At 35.7% G+C, this 24,800-nt stretch overlaps 3 protein-coding genes and 1 pseudogene across 4 annotated transcripts; 1 reads left to right on the top strand and 3 right to left on the bottom strand.

The window, feature by feature from the left end:
• Positions 1-285: 285 nt before the first annotated feature.
• Positions 286-3,290, bottom strand: LOC125197484 (pectinesterase-like). Its single transcript, XM_048096235.2, has 2 exons — positions 2,278-3,290; positions 286-1,094 (listed from the first exon to the last, which is right to left on the bottom strand). Exons 1-2 carry the CDS (start codon positions 3,266-3,268, stop codon positions 454-456), a joined length of 1,632 nt encoding a protein of 543 aa, XP_047952192.1. The 5' UTR covers positions 3,269-3,290; the 3' UTR covers positions 286-453.
• A 4,861-nt stretch (positions 3,291-8,151) lies between these two features.
• Positions 8,152-8,766, top strand: LOC148927094 (uncharacterized). Its single transcript, XM_089056000.1, has one exon. It carries the CDS (start codon positions 8,152-8,154, stop codon positions 8,764-8,766), a length of 615 nt encoding a protein of 204 aa, XP_088912126.1.
• Positions 8,767-14,711: 5,945 nt separating this feature from the next.
• Positions 14,712-15,636, bottom strand: LOC148927093 (uncharacterized; annotated as a pseudogene).
• Positions 15,637-17,400: 1,764 nt separating this feature from the next.
• LOC125193675 (uncharacterized) lies at positions 17,401-18,852 on the bottom strand. 2 transcript variants are annotated; one of them, XM_048091517.2, is made up of 5 exons: positions 18,687-18,852; positions 18,527-18,585; positions 18,345-18,405; positions 17,941-17,996; positions 17,401-17,811 (listed from the first exon to the last, which is right to left on the bottom strand). In XM_048091517.2, exons 1-5 carry the CDS (start codon positions 18,745-18,747, stop codon positions 17,641-17,643), a joined length of 408 nt encoding a protein of 135 aa, XP_047947474.1. In that variant the 5' UTR covers positions 18,748-18,852; the 3' UTR covers positions 17,401-17,640. The 2 variants fall into 2 exon arrangements, with proteins under 2 accessions (XP_047947474.1, XP_047947476.1); XM_048091519.2 differs by having other exon boundaries at positions 18,345-18,402.
• Positions 18,853-24,800: the final 5,948 nt, after the last annotated feature.

Below are 24,800 nucleotides of genomic sequence, written 5' to 3'. Positions count from 1 at the left end.
GGGCTAAGTCATTGGGCTCAGCCCAATTAATAACATCTGGGCTTAATAAATAATCACAGCCCAATAAGAGTCCATCAACAAATATCCAACACTCTCTTTTTAATACTTTTCAGATGTTTACTTAATTTTTTGTCACACTCAATTCTATATTCTGTTAATGCACTTAACATTCAATTTTAAATTTGTGTTCGAAAGAAACATTAAACATAATTTTTTGTCATACTCAATTCTATATTCTGTTAATGCACTTAACATTCAATTTTAAATTTGTGTTCGAAAGAAACATTTCTACTATAGCGGGACACTTCGATTCATTATTTTAGCACAACAACAACGGAAACAAAACAACAAAGAAACAATGTAGTACAAGTGGATTGTATATGAAAAACAACACAAATACGAGAATCAGAGCCCAAGAGAGAAGGGGAAACCCATCCCCTTCAGCTAATAACTCTAACTGCCGAGGAAATTCCCGATCGTAAACGGTTCCAACATCTTCTTTTTAATTGGCTCTTTAAGAATCCCGACCCACGTCACCCTATCCTGCTTCCCCGCCCCGGCGCCGGTGTTCATATACTCAACATACTCAAGAGTATCAAGAGCAAATTTCCCCTTCCACTCAGACCAACCAGCAGGATCTAACACATCACTGATTTCATTCTGCATCACGACGGTCCTCGAGTACTTCCCCCACGGCCGACCGAGGTACGTCGTAAATTTTCCCTCGCCGTCTGTCTCTGCTTTGATGCTGCTTCTGTGAATGACGATACCGGTCTCCTGTCTTTCGTCGTCGCGGCTCTGGGCGGTGATAATGTATTTCTGGTCGGAATTGAGGATCCGGGGCTCGATATAGCAGCTGTAGAAGAAGGCGGCCGCATTCCCGAAGATGAAGTCGACGGTGCCTCTGATGGTGCAGTGTTTGTAGAACTGGCGGAAGGAATGGACGTAGAGGGTGTTCTGGTGGCCGATAATATTGCAAAGGTAGAAGGCGGTGAGATCTGCGTTCACGCGGAGGGCCACGGCTTGGTTCTTCGATGGCCCCGCTGTGTTTTCAAATGTGATACCGCTGGCAAAAAAACCGTCTCCGGCAACCCCTGTGTGATCACCAATAATAGTCATTTTATTTGGAACGGATTAATTAATGTTAGTATGGAGAGTTTGCATTATTACTCAATAATTTTGATCTTGATAATGATTTTGATTGAGTAATGAGAATCGATTTGTTAAAAAATTGTACCCTATTGTCAAAATCTTTACGACAAAATTCAAACAGAGTACTAATTTTGTCCACCATTTAAAGAGCTTTATTACTTGTTACGGATATTAAAACATAGTAACATGCTTATTTTATGATTTTGGTTTTATATTTTATCTTTTGAAAATTTTCATTCTGAACATTTTAACTCGGATCACAATTAGTCATATACTAATAATTTCGTTAATTTTTAAACGGTTTGAATTTTTTCATCATGAACATTTCAACTCAGATCACAATTAGTCCTACACTAACAATTTCGTTAATTTTTAAACGGTTTTAACCCAATTTTGACTGATTTTTAAACGGTTTTAACCCGAATGAGACTGTTAAAACCATCAAAATCGGATTAAAACCGTTTAAAGTTCGTGGAAAAAACCCAGCTTTTTGAAAGTTTCATGATATTAGATGTCAATATCCTAAGAAAATATTATCTCTGTTTTTAAAAAATTGACAAAATACTACTCCCTCTATCCCTAATAATTCGTCATTATTTGACCCGACACAGATTTTAAGAAATATAATAGAAAGTGAGTTGAAAAAATTAGTGAGATGTGGATCTTATTGTTATATATTACTCCCTCCGTCCCCGATTAGGAGTCACAGTTTGACCGGGCACGGGTTTTAAGAAATTTAAAGAAAAGTTGATTGAAAAGTTAGTGGAATGTGGGACCCACCTTTTTATATTGGTTTTATAATAAAATGTGAGTGAAGTGAGTTAGTGGAATGTGGGACCTACTTACCATTTATGGTAATTGAGTGTGACTCTTAATTGGGGACGGACCGAAATGGAAAAGTGTGACTCTTAATGGGGGACGGAGGGAGTACTAATTTTATAATAAAATGTGAGTGTAAAAGAGTTAGTGCAATGTAGGGTTCACTGCCAAAAATGGTAAAAGTGAAAGGTTACAAATTTTTAGGAACAGACGAAAAAAGAAATAGGTGACAAATTTTAGCTGGAGGCAGTAATATTATACTGTGCATATTTAATAGGATGGGGAAGTAATTTATAGACAACTGACCTACGGTGGCGGAATTGAAGGTGGTGTCGCCGTCGATGACGTTCTTGTCGCCGGTGATAAAAGTTTTGTCGGAGCCATCGCCGATGAACGTCAAGTTCTTCATGTCCTTGGGTATCACCACATTCTCCTTATATTTCCCCGCCTTTATCCTAATCACATACCTCCTACCCAGGGACGGAGCCTTAGCATGTATTATCGCCCTCACGTAGTTCACCGCCTCCGACACCGTCTTGTAGTCCCCGGGCTTGTCCAATGACACCGTCGCGTGCACCACCACCCCATCCAGGTCATTCCGCAGCAGCGCCTTCTCCTTGGGCGACAGCCACTTCGGCCACTCCTCTGAGTCCGGGGGAACATTGACGTTGTCCGGCTCCTTATCCTGCAGAGTTTTCACTGTCGAATAAACGAAGCCGGCGGTATGTTGCAATAACGTCCAGTCGGCTTTGCGGATGTCCGCCTGGATCTCCTTGGCCTTGTGGCTGTGGGAGAAGCCGTCGAGGCAGGTGGCCACGTTGGCATTGGCGGCGCCGAAGAGGATATTGAGTTGCAACCTCTGTGACGCGTTCAGGGATGAGATGTCCTCCTTGGACAATTTGACGCCATTTAATATCTCTATGCTGGTCTTGATCTGGTCTATCGTGTCGACAGTCATCACCAAGCAGTCGTCGAAGGCGCTCAGCCGGCGGGGCAACACAAACTTCTCCCACTTCTTACGTAAGTTCTGAATTACATCCTCCATGAAGTATTTTTCTTTTGATTTCCCGGAGGATTTGACCACTTCTAAGGCCTTTTTGAACTTCTCAGGGAGTATGAACTCAAAGTTTTTGATGAACTCTCCCTGAGCCAAGGTGGAACTCACCATAGCAGAGGAGGATGCATTTTCGCCTCTGATGTGGTAGCTGTGGCGGTAAGCGGGGGGGGTGGATACGGCGGTGTCGACTAGTAAAGATAGGAATGCGGAGAGCATTAGGATTTTGGGAATATTCTCCATGGTTGGTGGTAGGATTTGTAAAGAGACTCACAATATTAGAGTCTTATATAGAGTCGCTCCTCACTACAATTGATTTTCTTTTTTGGTTGTATCATAGCAAGTGGACTAGTAGTATTTGATTTTCATTTTTTTAATATTTTATATCTCTCTATTTATTTTCTCATACTTTACTTTTATTCACTTATTTCAATAAATATCAATTCGTACGCTCGAAAAAAATCAGTCAATTATTGCAAGGCAGGATGGTATGATTATCCGTTACATATATAGAATATCGGATTTTAGTATATTTTAATATACTTTCTCCATCCCACAATAAAAATATTATGCACTTTTGATTAAGCATGAATTTTAAAGTATAATTGATAAAGTAATGGTAATGAAGAAAAAAAAAAGTGGAAATAGTTTTAGTTAAAAATAGATTCAAGTTACTTAGTAATGTTAAATATTTTTAAAATTAGAAAATTCATATTTTCATGGACCGGAAAAAAAGAATATAAGAGTTCAAATTCTTATGGCGTCATTACAAATGGTGAGCTAAGCATAATGACATAATATATAATCGTCACAATGATATAATAGTCGTCGTTATTGAACAGGGACCATATACTTTTTTGAATAATATCTAGAACCTAAATTTGATATAAATATACACGAAATATTAAATATTATCACTAGTGATAAATTGTACTCCATCAAATTTCGAAGATCAACTGATCTTAAATCTTATCCTACTATTCAACAATGCATAAAATTTGGCTTATTATTGTGTTGATCTTATGTTTATATGAATGAATATATATTGGCAAAACATACATAGAGGTCATACATTTTATTTTAATTGGTTCTATCATATAGTATTACTTAGATCCTTCTATTGATGTATTTTGTTTTATTTTGCTATTTTATAAATTTTGTTACATTAGGTCATTATATATTATACTAAAACATTTTGATTTAAACAAAAATTTAGTTGAATCTTTATTTACCGGACATCATAATTTAACTATTTTTTTTATTTTATATATTTTGAAATTAATTTGGTTGTATATTAACGTAGGAATCAATGGAAAATTAAAAATTTATAAGCTAATAGCGAGCAATATCAATAAATTATTTAATTTTTTGATAATTCTTGAGTCAATATTCTACATGGATAGTTGTAGAATCTGCAAAGAGAGTCACAGTATAAAAGTGTTATATATAAATAAATACTCCCTCCGTTCATGGCAAGCGATTGATTTTACTTTTATGGTTGTTTTACGACATTTGATTTCCATTTTTTGCAAAAAAACAACACATTTATTTTTACGGACTTTATTATCTCTTCTATTTTATAGCCTCTTGTACTTTATTCTTTATTTATTTCTCTATTTTATTCTGTCATCTTTATTTTACAATAAATTTTAATATATATAATTTTTTTAAATTTAGTTCTCAAAAGAAATCAATAGCAAAATGAAAAGGTATAATTATCCGGTTTTGCTACTATGTTTTAAACTTTTAATATAATAACAAATGTCCAGCGAAGCAAAAATGACATAATAATCGTCGTTATTGAACAGGGACCAATACCTTTTCGAATATTATCTAGAACCAAAATTTGATATAAATATTAAATATTGTCACTAGCTAGCGATAATTTGTAAGGAGTATAAAATTCCATCAAATTCGAATATCAACTGGTTTTAAATCTAAACCTACTATTCAACAATGCATGAAACTTGACTTTGTTGTTGTGTTGATCATATGCTCTTATGCTCGTATGAATGAATTAATGATTATTGGCAAAACAGAGGTCCTACATTTTATTTCAATATGTTTTTTACTTACTACTATAATGTTGTTGAAATAATGTTGTCATACAACGTATTAACGCATTTAATTTGATTTAATAATTTATTTGGTTGGGTCTATGTAATGGACTTTAGGATCATATTATAATGTTTATAGCACTCTAATTCAAAATTAATATCAAATTTTCATTCTTAGATTTTAAAATGAGTGGATGAGATTAAATCTTACGAATCTCAATAAATAGTAGATAAAATATCAACAAAAGGGTAATATCGTCATTATGTTATCATATTGTTTTTTTATATCAACATAGTGTATTACAAATTTCAACAATATGAAATAAGAATATCAATACTAGTACAAGAAAATATCAACACATATTTATTGAGATTTTTACATGGTTTTATTGAGATTTTTTTATAAAAATCTGGTTATCAACATTTAGGAAAACTAAAATAAAAAAATATCAAATTTCATCACTCGAACGTCGTCGGAGCATATACAATTGAGATCTCGTTGGAATCCTTATAAAATTATCTTTAATTTGATATATTTTTTGCGAAAAAATAATTTAAATCGAGAAAGTTACGTAAATTTAAAGTTTTAAGATGATTTTAATGAGAGGGAATTGACATTAATACCCTCCTATGGCATTATTACGACTAAGAGCATCCCCATCCGTGCTCTTAGCTAAGAGCACGGAAGTGGGCCCGGACCCACTTTTACTTCTTTTCCTTAGCTAATAGCACAACACCCACATCCGTGCTCTTAGCTAAGGACAAGCTCAAGGGTCCCACCATTCTATTATTCAATTTAAATAAAAACATTTTCACAATATTAAAATGCATTAAAATATCCGAAATACTATTACAAATTACAAAATAATTAAAAATTACATAATTAAAATCCTAAAAATTAAAAATTACACAAATAAAATCCTAAAAATTAAAAATTACACTACTCGTTGCCGAATTTCGCCCAAATGTGATTGATTAGATCTTTTTGATGTTAAAAGTGGATGATGAATGTGTGTATTTATAAATGATTTTGGGATTTAAAAAAAAAATCACAAAAATCCAAAAAAAACGTCTATAAACGGCTCTATTTTTTGGGAATCCAAAAATATATTTTTTTTATTTTTTGGTATTATTTTGAATTATTTATGCATTTTAAAAAAAATGAATTTTCCAACGTTAATGTCGTTGGCCAATCAGAGCGTGCCACGTATGGCTGCTCAACGGCACGGACGTGCTCTTAGCTAAGAGCAGCGTCGTGCCGCTGGCACGGACGGACGAGCTCCATTGGCGGACGGACGACCTCGTGCTCAGCGGCGCGGACGGACGGACGAAAATTTCAAACCGCTGCGGATGCTCTAAAGCTTTCCCCCATAGAATGGTAATTTCCTTTATTCATATCTCGCACGAATTATTTATAAGTTCCAGATTCACTACTCGAATCCCCACTTGCTTGGAGAAGAACTTCTCTAAGCGTTTCTCTAACATTATAAGTTTGAGAAATCGTAGTCCAAGCACGAATATCAAAATGCTCCTTGACAAGTGCATTTTCAAATAGATTTTTGGCGAGAGTGGTCTTACCAACAGGGGCGGACACACGTGGAGAGAGGGTAGGGCTTAAGCCCTTACCCAATTTTTTTTTTTTTTTTTTTTTTCTATTTTCAATTTTTTTAAAATTTGGAAAAATCATGTTAAGCCCTTACCACATAATGCTACTAAAGACCAAATTATCTTGTGATGAAGAATTGTAAGGAGCTGAAATTAAAGAAGGGGGAAGTAAAAATATGCAGAAAGAAAGTGTAACAATGGTGTTTGGCAGCGTAGGGAAGATGTGTAATTTTATAAATGAACTAGTATCACGTCTGTGCTATGCACAGATTAATATATTTTTAACACATTAATATTCAATTTTAAATTCATTAAACAAAATTAGATACAATATTAACAATAAATAATATTCCCTCATTCCCTAAAAATTCGTCACCTTTCACTTTTACTATTTTTGGTAATGGACCCCACATTCCACTAACTTATTCTCACTCACATTTTATTTTAAAACTAATATATAAAATAGGACCCACATGCCACTAACTTTTTCAACCCACTTTTTATTACATTTCTTAAAACTCGTGCCGGGTCAAATGGTGATGAATTTTGGGGGGCGGATGGAGTATGAGTAACAGTTTTCGTTATATGAAAATAAAAAATCTATACAAATCAACGTTGAAGCATAATAAATTTGAACTAAATCACATACTAATGTTTAAACATACTAAATCGCGAGATTTTTGTAGTGATATTAACTTAAAAGTTAAAATCAAATTCATCATTAAATAACTCGTTTGTCATCTTTAAAGCCGCCCTCCTCACTTAAAACTAAAATAAAATAACGAACAAAATCAATTTGCAATACACAAAATCAACTATCAATATAAATTAAAATGATCATCCGTAGAGCAAAGCATAAGATGAGACCTATGAAAGTACACAATCAAACACTTCACACCACATGTTTTCGATGAAAGGATAAAAAATATTTATATTTTGGAATTCTAATTAAATGTTTAAACCAAATTTAAATGGCATAGTAAAACATCTCACTCACTCCACTAAATCATGCATGACATAGTAAAATCTCTCACTCACTCCACTTAAATGATAAGAATGTGTGTGAATCTGATGGGGTCAAATAGAAACACGCAATATCATTTGCTATCAGAATCTTCAAACATACATTTAAAAGGTAATATACGAATTAATCACATGAAGTTTAAATATAACTGTTAGAAGATATTGCACAAAACCAGGGATTGATATGAGAGAATATTTCACATTTATTGAGTGTAATCTAGGTTTACCATGTATAGAATATCCTAGACTATATAATCATGTAAACTCTACATTGTTGATACATTGAATAAGAATAAACCATTCTACCGACCCTTTCACTTTTAACATGGCCTCAGAGCAGATCGATCTTGGCTCAGAAAACCTTCATCACAGCCAATAATACCTTTTTCTCGACCCTTTTTCCGACCAAATCAAGCCCAGAAACAGTTCCTACAACCAAAAATGTCAGATACAGAGGACACAAAAGCCGATCCAGAACAAATAATAAGCCTGAGGAATAGCAAAAGTATCACTGTTGCATTCAAATTGAATGGCATAAACTACCCCCTTTGGTCTCGGTTGATCAAAGTTAAGATTGGAGGACGAGGAGCCTACTCATACATCAAGAACGAGCCCCAGGAGCCTGGAAGCAAAGGGTTCGATGTGTGGGAAGAGAACGACTTGGTGGTGTTCTCGTGGATCGTCGACAACATTGAAAACGACATCATCGCCGATTTCACACACCACCAAACATCCAAAGCGCTGTGGAACAGCTTAATGGTGACTTTCGAGAACAAAGCAGATCGATACCTCATCTACGATCTGGAAGAACAAGCAATAAACATTAGACATGGGAACCTTGACCTAGAAACGTATTGCCGAAAGATTCACGGGCTGTGGATCAACATCGATCGGTGCCAGAAGCAACCGATTGACTGCTGCAACAAAGGAATCAACCAATTCCGCGCTCACTCAAGCGACAAGCGGTTGATCAAGTTCTTGAAAGGATTGAATCAGGAGTACGATTCAGTTCGTAGGGAGATATTGAAGGAGGAACCCCCCCCCCCCCATCAGTAGAGGCTGCCTACGGTATGGTGAAGAAGAAGGCGGCTCGACGTCACATCATGCCACCGGCGTCTCCATCACCTACCGGAGAAGCCATCGGAGGAACCGATTCGTCATTTGGGGGGGAGATCGGACATGGTTTCGTTGTCCAAAGCCAACGACCGTCAAATCGAGGAGGTCCGCCACCACCACGCTCCGCCGCTACCAGCCGGCCGTCCAGAAATCGCCCAGATACGTCGAAACTATGGTGCTCTCACTGTGGGAAGCAAAAGCACACATGGGAAACTTGTTTTAAGCGATTGGGCTACCCAGAATGGTGGGAGGAACGACAAAAGGCGAGATCGACTCAAGCCCAGGCAAGGCTAGCCGTCGGAGTGAGCGGCGAAGGAGTCTCACGGAGAAACGACGGGGAGACTACTGGACAGGGGACCGGAGTCCGATCGGAGGGTCAGCCGACCGGCGTGACCGGCGGCAACGTGCGTGGAGCGGGCAATTTTGCAGAGAGAACAGAGTCGAGAGACGGCGCTGCCCAAGGAGGTATAGGGTTTGGGTTAAAACCAAACCCTAATTATAAGTTTTGTTATTATGCAATTGACCCCATCCAGAATTCAAAATATTATAAGAAGCCCCATTCCATGTTATTTAGGACCCCAGGCTTTGATAAATCTGCAATTGAACCCCAAACGTCCCAGAAATTACAAATTTACCCAAATTTTGTGTCTAGGAATCAGTTTGCACCCTTAATTTTCGTTGCATACCATGTTCAAGATTTATCTGATAGAGATTCAAAGGGTTGGATTTTTGACTGTGGGGCAACTGATACCATGACACCTGATAGAAATGATTTTCTTGTTTTTAGTGAGATTCCAAAGTCATATATTAAAACTGCGAGCGGGGATTTGATTAATGTTATGGGATCAGGAACGATTGAGATTTCCCCTACCCTCCGTCTTAAAAACTGTTTACATGTTCCCAGTTTATCTCAGAGACTGATGTCTATTAGTCATGTGACTAAGGAATTAAACTGTACACTACTGATGCATCCCGACTTTTGTATCTTACAGGATATTCAGACGAGGGGGATTCTTGGGCGTGGCACTGAGAAGCAAGGACTCTACTACGTGGACGAGATAGCTCAACATGGTAGTGCGATGCTGGCTCACGGATCCACGAAGCAGGAAACTTGGCTTTGGCACCGAAGACTAGGACACCCCTCTCCTGGTTACTTTAAATTACTTTATCCGAACCTTTCAATTCCTTCTTATTTTTCTTGTGAAACTTGTGTTTTGGCCAAGAGCCACAGACAGTCTTTTAAACCTACAAATACTCGTATGAAATCCATGTTTTCTTTAGTGCATTCTGATGTATGGGGCCCTGCACCAGTTATTGGGGGAAATGGTTTTCGATATTTCGTGATTTTTGTGGATGATTGCACTAGAATGACTTGGATTTATTTTTTGAAGCATAAATCTGAAGTCTTTGATAAATTTGCTACCTTTTTTAAACTGATACAAACACAATTCCATACCACTATCAAAACCCTTAGGTTAGATAATGGGAGGGAATTTGTTAACAGTCATATGAACCAATTTTGCAAAGACCATGGTGTGATCCATCAAACCTCCTGTGCCTATACACCCGAAAAAAATGAGGTAGCTGAACGGAAGAATAGGACCATTCTAAAAATGACTCGGGCCCTTATGATTGAATCCAAAGTTCCGAAATTTTTTTGGCCAGAAGCCATTGCCACGTCAATCTACCTCCTCAACCGCCTACCAACCAAAGTCCTCCACATGAAAACTCCCCTCGATATACTATCCAAACAAGCCAAAATTCCAGACCATATGAACCTTTTACCCAAGGTATTTGGGTGTACCGTATACATTCATATCCCAAAACATGAGAGAAACAAACTATCACCCTGTGCGACCAAATGTGTATTTGTGGGGTATGTGGTGAACCAGAAAGGATATAGATGCTTTGACCCACAAACCAAGAAAATCACCACCACCATGAACTGTAATATTTTGGAAACCGAATACTTATACCACACCCACCTTAGTAGTCAGGGGGAGAATGTTCCAGATAGTTCTATGGACTACCTAAGTTGGGTGGTGCCATTGCCAACTTCTCAAATTGAGGAACCACCAGAACCAGTTGTCACTACCGCCGAGCAGGTCTCTTCACAAGAGCCATCTCATCCGCCCCATGTGATCCCCCTCCGACGATATCTGAGGTAATCCCTGAACCGACACTTGAAAGTCCAGTTATTTCTGACCCTGTTGATACAGAGCTCCACGAGGAGAATAACACTGTTGACGGAGATACCGGGAGGTTTATACTTCCTTATTGAATTACAAGGGGAATTCCACCGAAAAGATACTCCCCCGAGAGGATTGGGAGGAAAAGCCGGTATGGAGTAGCAAATTTTGTGCAAGGAAATCTCACCAAGATGGCACGAGCTTTTGAGGCTGCACTATACGAAGAAGAAGAGATCCCACAATCAGCCGAAGAAGCTATGAAACATAAGAAATGGAGGGAAGCTATGCTAACTGAGATGAAGGCACTTATGAAGAACAATACATGGGTGAAAGGGAAATTGCCTGATGGAGCAAAAACAATTGGATGCAGATGGGTGTTCACGATAAAGAAAAGGCTAGACGGTACAATTGAGAGGTATAAAGCGCGACTTGTGGCAAAGGGGTACACTCAAACCTATGGGGTAGACTACGCTGAAACCTTTTCCTCAGTTGCCAAGGTTAACACTGTTAGAGTGTTTTTCTCGATCGCAGCAAACAAAGATTGGCCACTTCATCAGTTCGATGTAACTAATGCGTTCCTACACGGGGAATTACCAAAACCTGTGTATATGGAACCACCACCTGGGTTCACCGAAGAGTTTCAGAGAGGAGAAGTTTGTCAACTCAAGAAGACGTTATACGGGTTAAAACAATCTCCGAGGGCGTGGTTTGGGAGGTTTACAGAGGTTATGAAGAAGTATGGATATGAAAGAGTAATTAAGGTCACACTCTATTCCTCAAGAAGAAGGAAGGCAAGATCACGTGCCTAATTATTTATGTAGATGACATGATCATTACAGGAGATGATGAGGAAGAAATGGCAGAACTCAGAAAGAACTTATTCCAGGAATTTGAGATGAAGGATCTTGGCCTCCTCAAGTATTTCTTAGGAAGTGAAGTACTGAGATCAAAAAGGGGATCTTCATAAACCAGAGGAAGTATATACTCGATCTATTGGCAGAAATTGGGATGCTAGATTGCAAACCTGCAGATACCCCTATGGTGCAAAATCACGGACTACAAATTAAGGAAGATGGAGAACCGACCGACAGGGGGAGATACCAAAGGCTTGTTGGAAAGCTGATCTACCTCTCTCATACAAGACCAGACATTGCATACGCAGTAGGAGTGGTGAGTCAGTTCATGCATGCGCCACAAGGAGAGCACTGGGAGGCAGTGCTAAGGATTGTGCGATACTTGAAGGGAACAGCCGAACATGGGCTCATGTTTGAGAAACACGGACACATGGAGATACATGGTTTTACTGATGCTGACAGGGCAGGAAATCCGAATGATAGGAAATCAACCGCAGGGTACTTTGCCTTTGTTGGAGGGAATCTTGTAACGTGGAGGAGCAAGAAACAGAAAGTAGTAGCACTTTCAAGTGCGGAGGCAGAGTTCAGAGGAATTAAGAGCGGATTAACTGAGATATTATGGCTACGGAGGTTGATGGCGGAGTTGAATCTCCACTCTACGCTACCTTGTCGATTATTCTGTGACAACAAGACAGCCATTAGTATTTCTGAAAACCCGGTGCAACATGACAGAACCAAACATGTAGAAGTAGACCGACATTTCATAAAGGAGAACTTGGAGGCTAAGGTGGTGGAGATACCCTATGTCAAGTCCGAAGATCAACTGGCAGACATCTTAACAAAGGCGGTGAACTCGAAGTCGTTTCGAGAAGTACTTGGCAAGCTAAGTATCGGCAACCCCGTTACATAGCTTGAGGGGGAGTGTTAGAAGATATTGCACAAAATCAGGGATTGATATGAGAGAATATTTCACATTTATTGAGTGTAATCTAGGTTTACCATGTATAGAATATCCTAGGCTATATAATCTTGTAAACTCTACATTGTTGATACATTGAATAAGAATGAACCATTCTACCGACCCTTTTACTTTTAACAATAACTTTGCTCTTGAAATCTTAGTTCCACTCTGGACGAATTCTATCTGTATGCATAAAGGGTTCTTTACCAATTGAGAAGGGTATGGTAATTGCAAAGTAGGACATTGTGCTGAAACATCATATGCCTTTTTGTTTCTGGATTTCAGCGTGCCCTGTCTCTGAAAGAAACGGAACATAATTTTGAGGTTTTGGCTGGGAATGCATCCACTGACATGACCCAGTCCCTTCTGCCATGATATAGTGCTGATCAGAGTCAAAGTTACTAAGTAAACCAGATGTATTACTATAGTGCTAGCCAATCCAATGCCAGTGGTGAAAACTGCAACTAATTTTTGTGATTTCATTCTTCCATTTTCCAGGCTCTGAAATTTCCACCATAATATTTTGTGAACCGAAAATGTTATTACCCTCCAATAAATAGATCAATGTTCAATTAAAAGGATATTAGAAGTTACAGAAACAGTGAAATCTGACCAAGGTTTAACCTATTATATGTTTAAGAGAGAGTCAATAGCGGTTGAATATAGCTTCAGGAGACGATGATCAACACTAAATGCGCCTGATTCCATACTTTCGTTCCGTATGCAACATTTCTACTACACCTCTCTCTCGCTTTCTATCTCTCACTCTGCAGTTTACATAATACTTAGTAGAATGGAACAAAAAATCATTAACACATCATGCAGTCGCATAATTCACATATCATTGGAAAAACAATAAAAAGGAAACACGCACGCACATAACCTTCTCTCTGGCTCTCTGCTGTACTCAAAATGCGTAGTCAATCAGCAGAGAGAAGATCAAACGTCCGAGTGAAAAAACTTACATAGAAAATTTTGAGTGGACCAGAAGTAGTTCCATAGATGACATCCACCACTCCACTAATCCTTAACTGCTCCCATGATTCCGTGAAGTACCAACATATTACCGATAAAATATTGAGATAATTTAAATTTTTTTCATTAATATTACAAAATTTTCATAATGGCAATATAGTGAATATCTCAAAACTCCCATTTTATATATTGTATAGATTAATTAATTATACAAGTAAAAGTCAAACTTACCGCACTTACCCCACTTTATATGTACTCGTTTTTAACTTTAAAAAACAGAGAACGCATTTTATAGAAGTGCTCTCACTTTTTAAGGTGGGCACACGTTTTTTAAAATTTAAGAAGTGGGTACACGGTTTTGGGACTTTAAAAAATCAAAGGAATACAGAGGGTTTGAGTTTTTGAGACTTTACAGAAATTAACATTCAAATTTTACATAAATTGTGAGGTAAAGAGTTTACTAAAGTTGTTAATTTTATATTTTACCTTTTTTCTTTTTAAGATTTTGATAGAATAGTTGCAAATTAGAAAAATTATAACAATGTTACTTGTGAGGTAATAGTTGTGAATTGTGATTGTCTAATATATAGAATACAGTTATGTTATGTTGACGTGGTTCTTGATAATATCTTATTGATATAAACTAATGGGAGATGAGTGGATAAATGACATTTTAACTGTCTATATTGAGAAGGACCTGTTTTTATATATTGATAACGAATGAATCTTATAATGTTTTCAATCAGTGAGAACACGTAGAATTCAGTTGTCACCGCTTTAGAAGCTCTGATATGTTCTTTTTTTTAGATACTCCCTCCATCCCATAAAAATATGGGCAAGGGGTATAACACAGGAATAAAGACAAAATTGGTAAAGTAAGAGAGAGGAGGAAAATTGTAGTTAAAGTAGTGTTAAACGGATAGTAGGGCCTATATTATTGAATTAATATAACTTTCCAAAAATAAAATGCACATATTTTTGTGGAAGAACGGGCGAAAATGGAAAGTACGCATATTTTTATGGACAGAGGGAGTATATTTTGGACTAGTTCGTATTAAATATATGATGAAGCTCAGCCCTTACGGCCAATTTTTTCTGCGTCCGCCCCTGCTTACCAATGCCACACCCATCCCCATGGTGGGGATGATTTGGCGATTGAGTTGATCTCCAGTTAGCTTATCCAAAACTTCAAGAAAGACTTGTTCAAAACCCACCATCACGTTTTCCTTCACAGTAGAAGAAGACGTCGAGTCAGCAACGGGCTTTTGCTGCGGCTGAGTTTGGCTTGCAGTTGCAATCTTCAACACATCTTTCTTGATCAGATCCATTTCTTCTATCACTTTCTACAGATCTTGATAGAAGTCAGGATCTTCAACTATTGCGGATCGCTTGTCAATTTGAACCACAATTTGAGACTCGATAACATCCTCAGCTGCATAAACTGCATCAGTAATGTGACGCTCCAATGGATCGGCTTCGCGGCCATCAGCAACGACAGGGGATGTATAACCATCAAGAAATTCTTGCAAGAAGGTTACATTTTGAGTGAGAGATTGAACTTGTGTTTTGTGGATAGAAATGGGAGGCGAAGGATGTTTGTCGAGGGTATCTATGATATGCATAAGAGAAACCAGAGCTCCATAGGCTGCCATGCTTTGCTCGATTTTGATTGAAAATGAGAAGATTTTTGAAGCCAACCAATCTTGAAATATGAAAACACAGTTGAAGAGTAAACAAGCGCTACTCTCCGTCATTATTATTCCTAGACAGCTAGGACAGAGGAGTCAAAGATAGTGAGAGTGTCCACAAGAAGAATTCTTTGGCACAATCATGCTATAGCCGGAAAAAAAAACATCCTCCTTTGAATAGGTAGAGTACAAGGACCAATTAAGATGAAAAAAATTTTAAAAGGATTTTTCGGAATAAACAGTCAAAGTACAATGTTTTGCCAAAAAAAAAAAAAAAAAAGTTATCCACCTAGTAATTAAAGTCATTGCTCACCACAAAAACTTGTCTAGCCTCACATTTATTTTAATTATTGATATATTTTAATTAGACTAGAACAAAATTAATCGGACAAAAAGAAAAAAATGAATTGAGAATATATATTTTATATATAGATAAAAATTTTAATTAAAAAAAAAAGACAAAATTCAAAAAGATCGTCGTGGCGGTTGCGCAACTCGCAGTAGACCGTCGTATCGCCCGCCGCATCCCTCCGCCGGATAACCGGCTGTTCCACCTTCGCTGCAGTTCCCCTCCGGCTTACAATAGGCGGACGCGGCTGTATTGTGGATACTCAGAGAAAAATTTTCTAATTATTGAAATGAGAGTATTGTTCATGAATAATTTTAAAATATTAAAGTAAGATTTTTTTTTTTTTTAGACGATTGGAGTATAATATAGTTCTTCACGATTTTTAGTACAGTAGTTTTATTTTCATTTTTTCACAAGTAGAGACTCGAGTTGGCTTTTGGGATAAATGGTGGCCAAAAAGAAAAGAATAATAGTACAAGGAATATTAATTGGGCTGCATCTCACAAATCTGCACAAACAGAAATTTGGGCTTTTTCGTGGGCTGACACCATCACTTGCTGGACCCAATTCTTGCTCATATTAGTATTATTTTTTAAAATTTGGGCCTTCTCTTTTTCTTTTTCCTTTTACATTGTAAAACATCTTTTAATTTAAGAAGAATGCATCAATACACTGAGCTTCCTAATTATTAGTCTTTTAACAACGTCCATATCTACCTAAAATTCAATTTCGCACCGCTAGATCCCCATACAAGTAAACTAAGAAGTAAAATAACTAATATATAAAAATAACAATATAATAATAATGGGACGTGAACCCACACATGGATAAAGACATAAACACGATAAAGCTTGACACCAATCTATTAATTTTGTGCATGTGTGTTCGTGTCGTATCCAAATTTGTCAACGCTAGTCCACATACCAACATCCGAAGACCACATGAGAGGCGTACTCCACATTTTCAAAAACCAGATATGAAATGTGGTCTAGTTATCGACGAATTTAAGACATTTTAATCTTGAAAATACACTCTTCAATCAATGCCATAAGAGCTGATAATCAAGAAAATTCATATGTGGTCCGCAAGTGGACCAAACCCTAATCTAGTCGAAGAGAAGAGGGTACATGTTGGGAATGGGCAGAAAAATTGCAATAAATATGTGGAACCAATACTTACCTAAACCCTTGCTCAGATGGGGTTTTGTAATAAATACAAGGCCGATAAGACACCCTTCAAATAAAAATCAAATTCATATCCTCCAAAAAATTCATATAATTATTTGTACTTATTAGTTAAGATATTATATGAAATTATGAATAGTATATATCCAATGACTATACATGCGTTTTAGGCCCCTTATAGTTTTATGTGTTCCACCTGACATATGTGCACTACACAAGAATATATCTTACAAAAATAAACACTATACCTCATGTATAGTAATACAGATATTCATCAATAAATGTTCAGCATTAAACAATTTAAAACTTGAGTATGTATATTCATATGTGTTTATAGCTCAATATAAAATGCTAAATAAATTAGGGTTTTAAACTACTTTAAGTAACTGTACTTTTAGCATATAATTATTTTAAATTACAAAAGCTAACAAAACAATTTTGCTATCCAGCTATATATAGTGCTTATAATTTGATCACAATGATCATCACATAGTCTAATAATTATTAGGATTTCATAAAAATACACTCTATTATATACACAATGGCAGCATTTCTGCAATGCTGCACCCTTTTTGCTTAGACAAACTTCTCCTTCAAGTTAGAAAAGTTTTGTCTTAGTTGTGTATTGGTGGTTTTCTTCTTGCCAAGGTGTAATCCATCTCAGCCATGTCTACAATATCTTGCTCTTGCTGCGTTTTCGACGATGAATTAACAACAACATTTTGGTCTTCCCTTCCCATTTTCGAGTTAGTTGAAACAAGGGCCTCCGATTTTATTTCACCACTCTGTAATAACCAAATAAAAAACCATGATTATGTAGGCATTCTTATTTGAAAATTTGATGATTCTTGAAAATATAGTGTAATAATTGGATTTTATTTTATTTTCTTTTTGTAAAGATTTAATTAACCAACCTTAGCAATGGTGGTAGTGCTAGAAATATGGATCAAAGTAAGTTTCCTATTGCTTCCTGCAATCAATAAAATAAAGCCAATGCTTGAGATAGAATTCAACTCATTCTTGAAACACTAATTGTGTGTTGCACTAAATTATCTCAGAAAAATGATACAATGGAAAGGAATGATTAGAACTAATCAAGAGCAAGAAGTACATGATGGAGGAGAGGCTACAAGAATTGAATGGTCATATCAATTTGGCTTTGGAGTAAAACCTAATAATTGTCTAGTAAAAATTAGGAGAGGTTGAAAATCAAATGTGTATAGGTGAAGAACTCAGTGGTGTTTAGGTCTGTGCATTCTTGGACCATAGTAATCTTCATGGATTCTTGGTAACAAATTGTGGGGTTCCTTCCTTTTACCTGACCACTTCTTGCTTTCTTTCTCATCATTGCTCTTGTTCATCTCACCAAGTTTTTCCTGCTGAAAAATTGATTCTAAGTTAAATCTACAAAATCCATAATCATATATAGTAATATACTAATAGTACTAATTCAATTGTAGTTATTTTACATGATTAATTGTTCAAGAATATCATTCTTACATGTAGCCCATGATCAGCTTCAGCTGGAGTGGATGCTTTATTACTAATTAAAATTCTACCTGCACAAATAAATTGAACAAAGAATTAATTAATAACAAGACAGCTACTCAACATATCTTTCTAATGAAAATAATACTAATAAATGATCATTAATTAATACCTTGAGCATCATGAATTAGAACAGACAAAATTAGCAGGAACATCAGTAGCCATGACCTCATTATGCCCTCGCTTTTATTCTTCTCTCTTTGGTGACAGAAGAGGAATAAGTTTAAGGAAGAAGAGCTAGAGTTTGCTGAATAAGTGCTCTGTGACTTTGTAGTGATAGTGGTGAATGAACTTAAGCATAAGTCTTGCTTATATATACTATAATATATCCACACACCTAATATTGAATGCATGAGGGCCCATGTTATTTCTTGAACATTGAATGATGTTAGTTGTTTTTGTAAAAAATGGGATTTTATTCCTTTTTGTAAAAAGTTTTACATGGGAATGATTAGGGTCTTTTTGAATGATGCTTAATTAAATAGTGGATAAATGGAATTCCAACTATGTTATTAGTAATTAATGGGGAACAAGACAGAATCATCCTCAGAGAATGAGGCACCATTAATTGTTTAGAGATAATGCCAAATCTCAATTTAAAAATTAATGTCGGAATGTTTGTATGTTTAGTGTGAATTTGCACCCGGACGATTGTCTCTTCTTGGAATTCATAATATCTAACTTCATAATAATATTTCATATTTTGTGTTAATGTTTTTTTGAGAATGTGGAGAAATAGTATTTGAATAAATAAGATTGGACAATACATAAACAAGATTGCAGTATTTGTGGTAAAATTGACAGTACGAAGAAACATAGATTAATTTATTTACCGATGTGTCACATGACTATACCTACTGCATTCAATATCTCATGTCTTGAGATTCAAATTTGCGTCTCTGTCAAATGAAAACTATGTACTACTTCACAAAGGACCTCCAAGTAATTTTAATGAACACAAACTATATAATTTGACATTCAATTCTATATATTTTAAAGTTACGAGTATGAATTGAATAATTTTGAGAATGGAGAGCGACGTAGTCCCAATCAAATACGGTAAAAATTTGTGTACATCCTTATGTAAAATGCGTCCACTCCAATTGAAATTCCACAAATCTCATTTAGAATTTAATTAGGAAGAATATACTGAATGTAGCGAAATGTGTCACGATTTGGTTTTGTGAAGATATATAGGTGTGTAAAATTTTACAACGTGAAATGCAAAAAAAACCTATGTGTATTAACCATCTTAGAGCTACATTCCATCTTAGAGCATCCATAAATAAGTTGGACTAATGACTCAACTTATTTTTAACACAAGTATACCCCCAAGTGTACGGGGCTAATGTAGCAAATAGTAAGCAAAAAGTATCGTATCCACAGAGACAATCAGTGTCAACCTAATTACCACGAACCAACCTCAATTACTATCTAGATGAATCGGAAAGTTTGGTTTTCTTAATCTACTTAAAAGCAAGGTAAAAACAATTAAAAACAACTAGAGAACTAAAAGCAAATAAGAGAAAACGGATGTAGATCAAGGATGAGGAAGGTAGAATCCTACGGGATCGATAACAACTATCATATGCTCAATTAACTTCCAAACTACGCCAACAAAGGTTCTCAAGGGTTATTAAGCTATCACTAAGGTAAAACTATTTTTTTCTCAAAGCATATAATTTGTAGATTGCTACCTAGAACGGAAATCTCCTTCCTAGAACTAAGGCAACAACTCCTAATAGCTCATAAGATACTTAGCTTCATTCAAAGGCTCAAATCTCTCGATTATATTGGCAAAGTCGTCAATTTCTTCTCTTTCAAATTAAACTACTCACTTCTCAGTTCTTGTAGTAAAATCCACATGTATTTATAAGGTGATCAGTCAAAGAAATGTATAACCACATGAGCCAAGGCATAGAATACGGAAATCAATTAAACATAAGAATTATTGTATCTCCCCTGTAGAACTCTACGGAAAATTTAGCTAAAAGGTGAACAAGAATAAAACTAAAAGATGAACTCCTAGAATCGGATTGGGCGGGATTGGAGGCCTCGTCTTCAATCTTGCGATGAATACTCGTCCTCTGCTCGTTCTTCTCTTTTTTCTGGGTGAAAAAGTGGTATTTTTGGGGTTGGAGGCGTGTAGAATGGTGTAGGAGGCATCCCATGCATGATATATAATTAGGGCTCGAATTTCCTTGCTTAGAAGAGTCGGTTGAACCTGGCGGGTCGCCAGGTTTGTTAAACGATGAAGCTGGCGAGTCGCCAGCTGCTCTCGGAAAATCTGGGCGTCTGTCCTGGCGAGTCGCCAGGTTGGAGATTGGCGAAGCTGGCGATCCGCCAGCTGTGCGCTGCATTTTCGTCCTTTTTCATCCCGATGCTTCCTTTCGCCATTTAAGCTCATTTTCGACCCTTTTTCTACACATTCTTCACAAAATGGTCAAAATACCAATATCAGAGGAGTAGCTATAATCATGTCTCAAAATACACAATATACAATCAAAATCAAGTAAAACTACCCTCTAAAACCATGTAAAATCCAAGTGAATCAACTAACCAATAGCATAACACTAGGACTAACCAAAAACACCTCCTGTCACGTCACTAGGACTAACCACAACTTGTCACGTCACTAGGACTAACCACAGCCTGCCACATCACTAGGACTAACCACAACACAATAATACGCTAGCACTAGGACTAGCCGACGCCCTAGCTAATAAAACAAATTGAAAATACGATTAATTCATTTTGATTGTTGGTGTTTATCAAATATTAAAAAAATGAAGTTGTAAACATTGAGTGCAAATAAAAAAATAAAAAAAATAAAAAAATTGGTTAGTCCATCTCTGTCCCCGCAATAGCGGACTAAAGGTAGGACTAACGGTTAATGTGTGGATGGGCGCCCGTCCTACTTCAGGACGTTCGTCGTGTTAGTTCGCTATTGTGGACGGACATCCCCACGCCCTAACTGCTAATAGTCCTACCTTTAGTCCTACCTCTAGTCCGCTATTGTAGATGCTCTATGCGGAGATGAAACTTACGATATGGATGCTCTATGCGGAGATGAAACTTACGATATGGATGCTCCACAGTTAGTGTCGGCATTTCACATAAGTAAAATTGTCAATATCACTTTTAAAGGTATTAGATTTTTTATTTTTGTTTTTTTTTAGTTAATGGTTTAATTGACCAATTTTTCTTTAAGTTTTAGCGAGAATAGCTGAAAAAAATAATTAAAAGAGAGGAATAGTAAAATCGCAATAATTATGTAATTTGATTGAAACTTTGGCTAATTTTATCCTAAAATTGAAGTATGTAGAACGTACTAATCCCATAAAATATTGTTACTAGCATTCACACTTGATTAACAAGAAAAAAAAAAGGAAAAGGATGAGTAGGATGGATTGGCACCAAACGATGGAATGGAAATGATGCCGCGACAGGAAGCTGGGCCAAGCAGCTAATGCGACGGTGACAATCCCAACAACCGCCACCAGCCACCGCTCACTCCGACGGCGAACCGCGGCCCCCTCTTCCACGTGGACGTCGACGTCTGGGTCCCACACGTGACTACCTGGGCGTTGACGTTATTTTATTTTTTTACTACCAACAACAAAACATCCCAACTGCTCACTTGTCTGCTCATAATTCCACTCATGCTTCTTCCATTTTTTACTCTTCTTTTGTTTGGCTAATCATATGAATGAATATTATTTGTTGGGTTAATTAATTTCCCTATAAATTTCTAACTTTCGCAAAATTTGAAGTTGCTATATCAATTTTTAGATCCAAACTATTGGTTTGTTCTGATTTTGTAATTAAACAATTGATGTATTCTAATTTTGTAATTAATCAACATTCAATGCTAGCTAACATAGCCTGATGACATACTTAAGCTCGAAAGCCATGTTTTAGACAGCAAAACAGCGTTGTATTATGTGAAATTAAATTAAGATTTATATTTAAGTCATATTAGAGCCAAAATCTTAATTTGTTGCTAAAGCAAAACAAATTAGTAATATTTAGGTAGTACATGTGGATTTTTAAATTGGTTGAAAAACCTGAATTTTGCAAATTTTAGAAATTTAAAAACAAACACCCCATGCATTCTCGTTACCAGAATTAGCATCATACTAGAGTTACATGAGATAATGTTTTGGAAACTCGTAACATTATTACTTTTGTTTGGTTCAAATAAATTAGATGTTTCGTCATTAGATTTTAATGAAGCATACAGATATTTGAAACCTTTTCGAATTTGAAATTTAAAGGTAAAATATATTATGAGGACATTTTTGGGTGAAAAGTTGGGATGTCAATTTTCATTATTATGTACTACATTTTCAGCAATTTCCCCAAAAAATATCTTTTACTTTTAAATAATTCACTTTGAAATAAAAATTTGATGTGGTAAAAACTAAAATTATTTTAACCATCAAATGGTATAGACTGTAAATGCATTACTTTTACCCGATGAATGCATATCTAAGTTCGAATATTAGAGGTGGCAATTTTTTTCCAATGCAATTGTTGTTTACAGTGAATATATATACCATTTCCGTTAAATTTTCACTGCAAGTATTTTTACGTTTTCACAATAATTAATTTTTAATCAACTCCTATACATAGAGTGATGATTACATATGTACGGATATAATCAATTGCTAACTAATTACCAATCTCAAATTAAGATCAATTTTCAACCATTAAATTAGAAGATCTTGTGGTTAATATAATGTCAAGGGTAATAAATTTTAAATTTAAATAATTATTAATTAAATTAAAAGGGTATTAATGTCAAATACTATATGTAGTAATTATAACTAACTACTTTCTCTCTATTCAAAATCATCTCAAATCTTTAAATTTACGTAACTCTCTCAATTTAAATTATTTTTTCGCAAAAAATATATCAAATTAAAGATAATTTAATAAGGATTCCAGCGAGATCTCAATTGCATATGTTCCGACGATGTTCGGGTGATGAAATTTGATAAATTATATTTCAATTTTCGTACATGTTGATAAGCAGTTTTTATCAACAAATGCAACAAAAAATCTCAATATGTTATAGGCAAAATCTCAATATTACGCATGTCCAATCTCAATAAAAATGTGTTGATATTTTCTTGTCTTTGTATTGATATTCTAATGTCATATTGTTGATATTTGTAATACACAATGTTGATATAAAAAAACACTCACGAAAATTATCATATGATAACATAATGACAATATTACCCTTTTGTTGATATTTTGTCTACTATTTATTGAGATTTGTGAGCTTTAATCTTATCCACTCATTTTAAAATCCACGGGTAGAGATTTAGTCTTGATTTTTGATTAAGGTGCTATAAGCATTAGAATAAGACCCCTCTATTGTATATTCATTTGGAAATCCGAAAATAATCTATGAAAAGAGCACAAACTAAATGGCGACTTTTATTTGATTAATTAGTATACATGAGTCAACGGCTTCATATATTAACGAAGTAAATGAATTAATTGGTCATGTAAAGTTAGTTAATTTCATAGGCACGACATTCTCACAATTTGTCAACAATGGCTATGGTGCCAAATGCATGAATGATGAATCTATAGAGATGGTATAAATATAGGAAGGGCCACATGCAATTGCATAATTTATCAGACATAATTAAGGCCATCGATCAAAGCATCACACATTGCTGCATTTAATTAAAGTTAGATAGAAGTAGTTGCAATTCAATTCTACCAACTTGGTCAATGAGAAAAATTCGACACTCGATCATAGTTCATATATATGGACCATGGTCCCATTTTTTTTTTCTAGTGGACTCAAAATTCAGGTTGCAAATCGTATGAAAACTGAAGCCATAATATATTATTTTAAATTTTATTCAAAATTTGCCACATTCATGTTCATTAGTTTATGTGGTTAGATTATTTTGCTTTAACTTTCATAGTTTTGTATAGTAAACAAATCAGCGTCTTTAATTATATTGAAAAATGTCATTTTTTTTATTGCACTGTAATTAAATTGAATGTCCTTTGTGCCTGTTGAAGTATTCTCTGCTTTTTGCAATTTAAGTCATTCACATTCTTTATCCTTATTCATAAATAAAAAAATTACCAAAAAGAACGAAAATACGAAAAGTTCGAAATTTATTGACACACTTGCGATTGCAAAATCCGTCGGTAAAGTTAGCATCCAATATTCATTCGATTAAAGGGTACGAAT

Source organism: Salvia hispanica, chromosome 4, assembly GCF_029641045.1.
Source record: "Salvia hispanica isolate PSC_SH4W2 chromosome 4, Shi_PSC_v1, whole genome shotgun sequence".
Classification (NCBI taxonomy): domain Eukaryota; kingdom Viridiplantae; phylum Streptophyta; class Magnoliopsida; order Lamiales; family Lamiaceae; genus Salvia; species Salvia hispanica.
Note: the sequence above shows the minus strand (reverse complement) of the source record. Positions and strands in the feature narration are given on the sequence as shown.

Coding starts and splice junctions, on each gene's coding strand:
- LOC125193675 (XM_048091517.2), bottom strand. CDS start 18,747: ATGAGGTCATGGCTACTGATGTTCCTGCTAATTTTGTCTGTTCTAATT. Junction 18,406..18,526: donor AAGCTGATCATGGGCTACAT/GTAAGAATGATA, acceptor TCAATTTTTCAG/CAGGAAAAACTTGGTGAGAT. Junction 17,812..17,940: donor GCACTACCACCATTGCTAAG/GTTGGTTAATTA, acceptor TGGTTATTACAG/AGTGGTGAAATAAAATCGGA.
- LOC148927094 (XM_089056000.1), top strand. CDS start 8,152: ATGTCAGATACAGAGGACACAAAAGCCGATCCAGAACAAATAATAAGC.
- LOC125197484 (XM_048096235.2), bottom strand. CDS start 3,268: ATGGAGAATATTCCCAAAATCCTAATGCTCTCCGCATTCCTATCTTTA. Junction 1,095..2,277: donor CTTCAATTCCGCCACCGTAG/GTCAGTTGTCTA, acceptor GTGATCACACAG/GGGTTGCCGGAGACGGTTTT.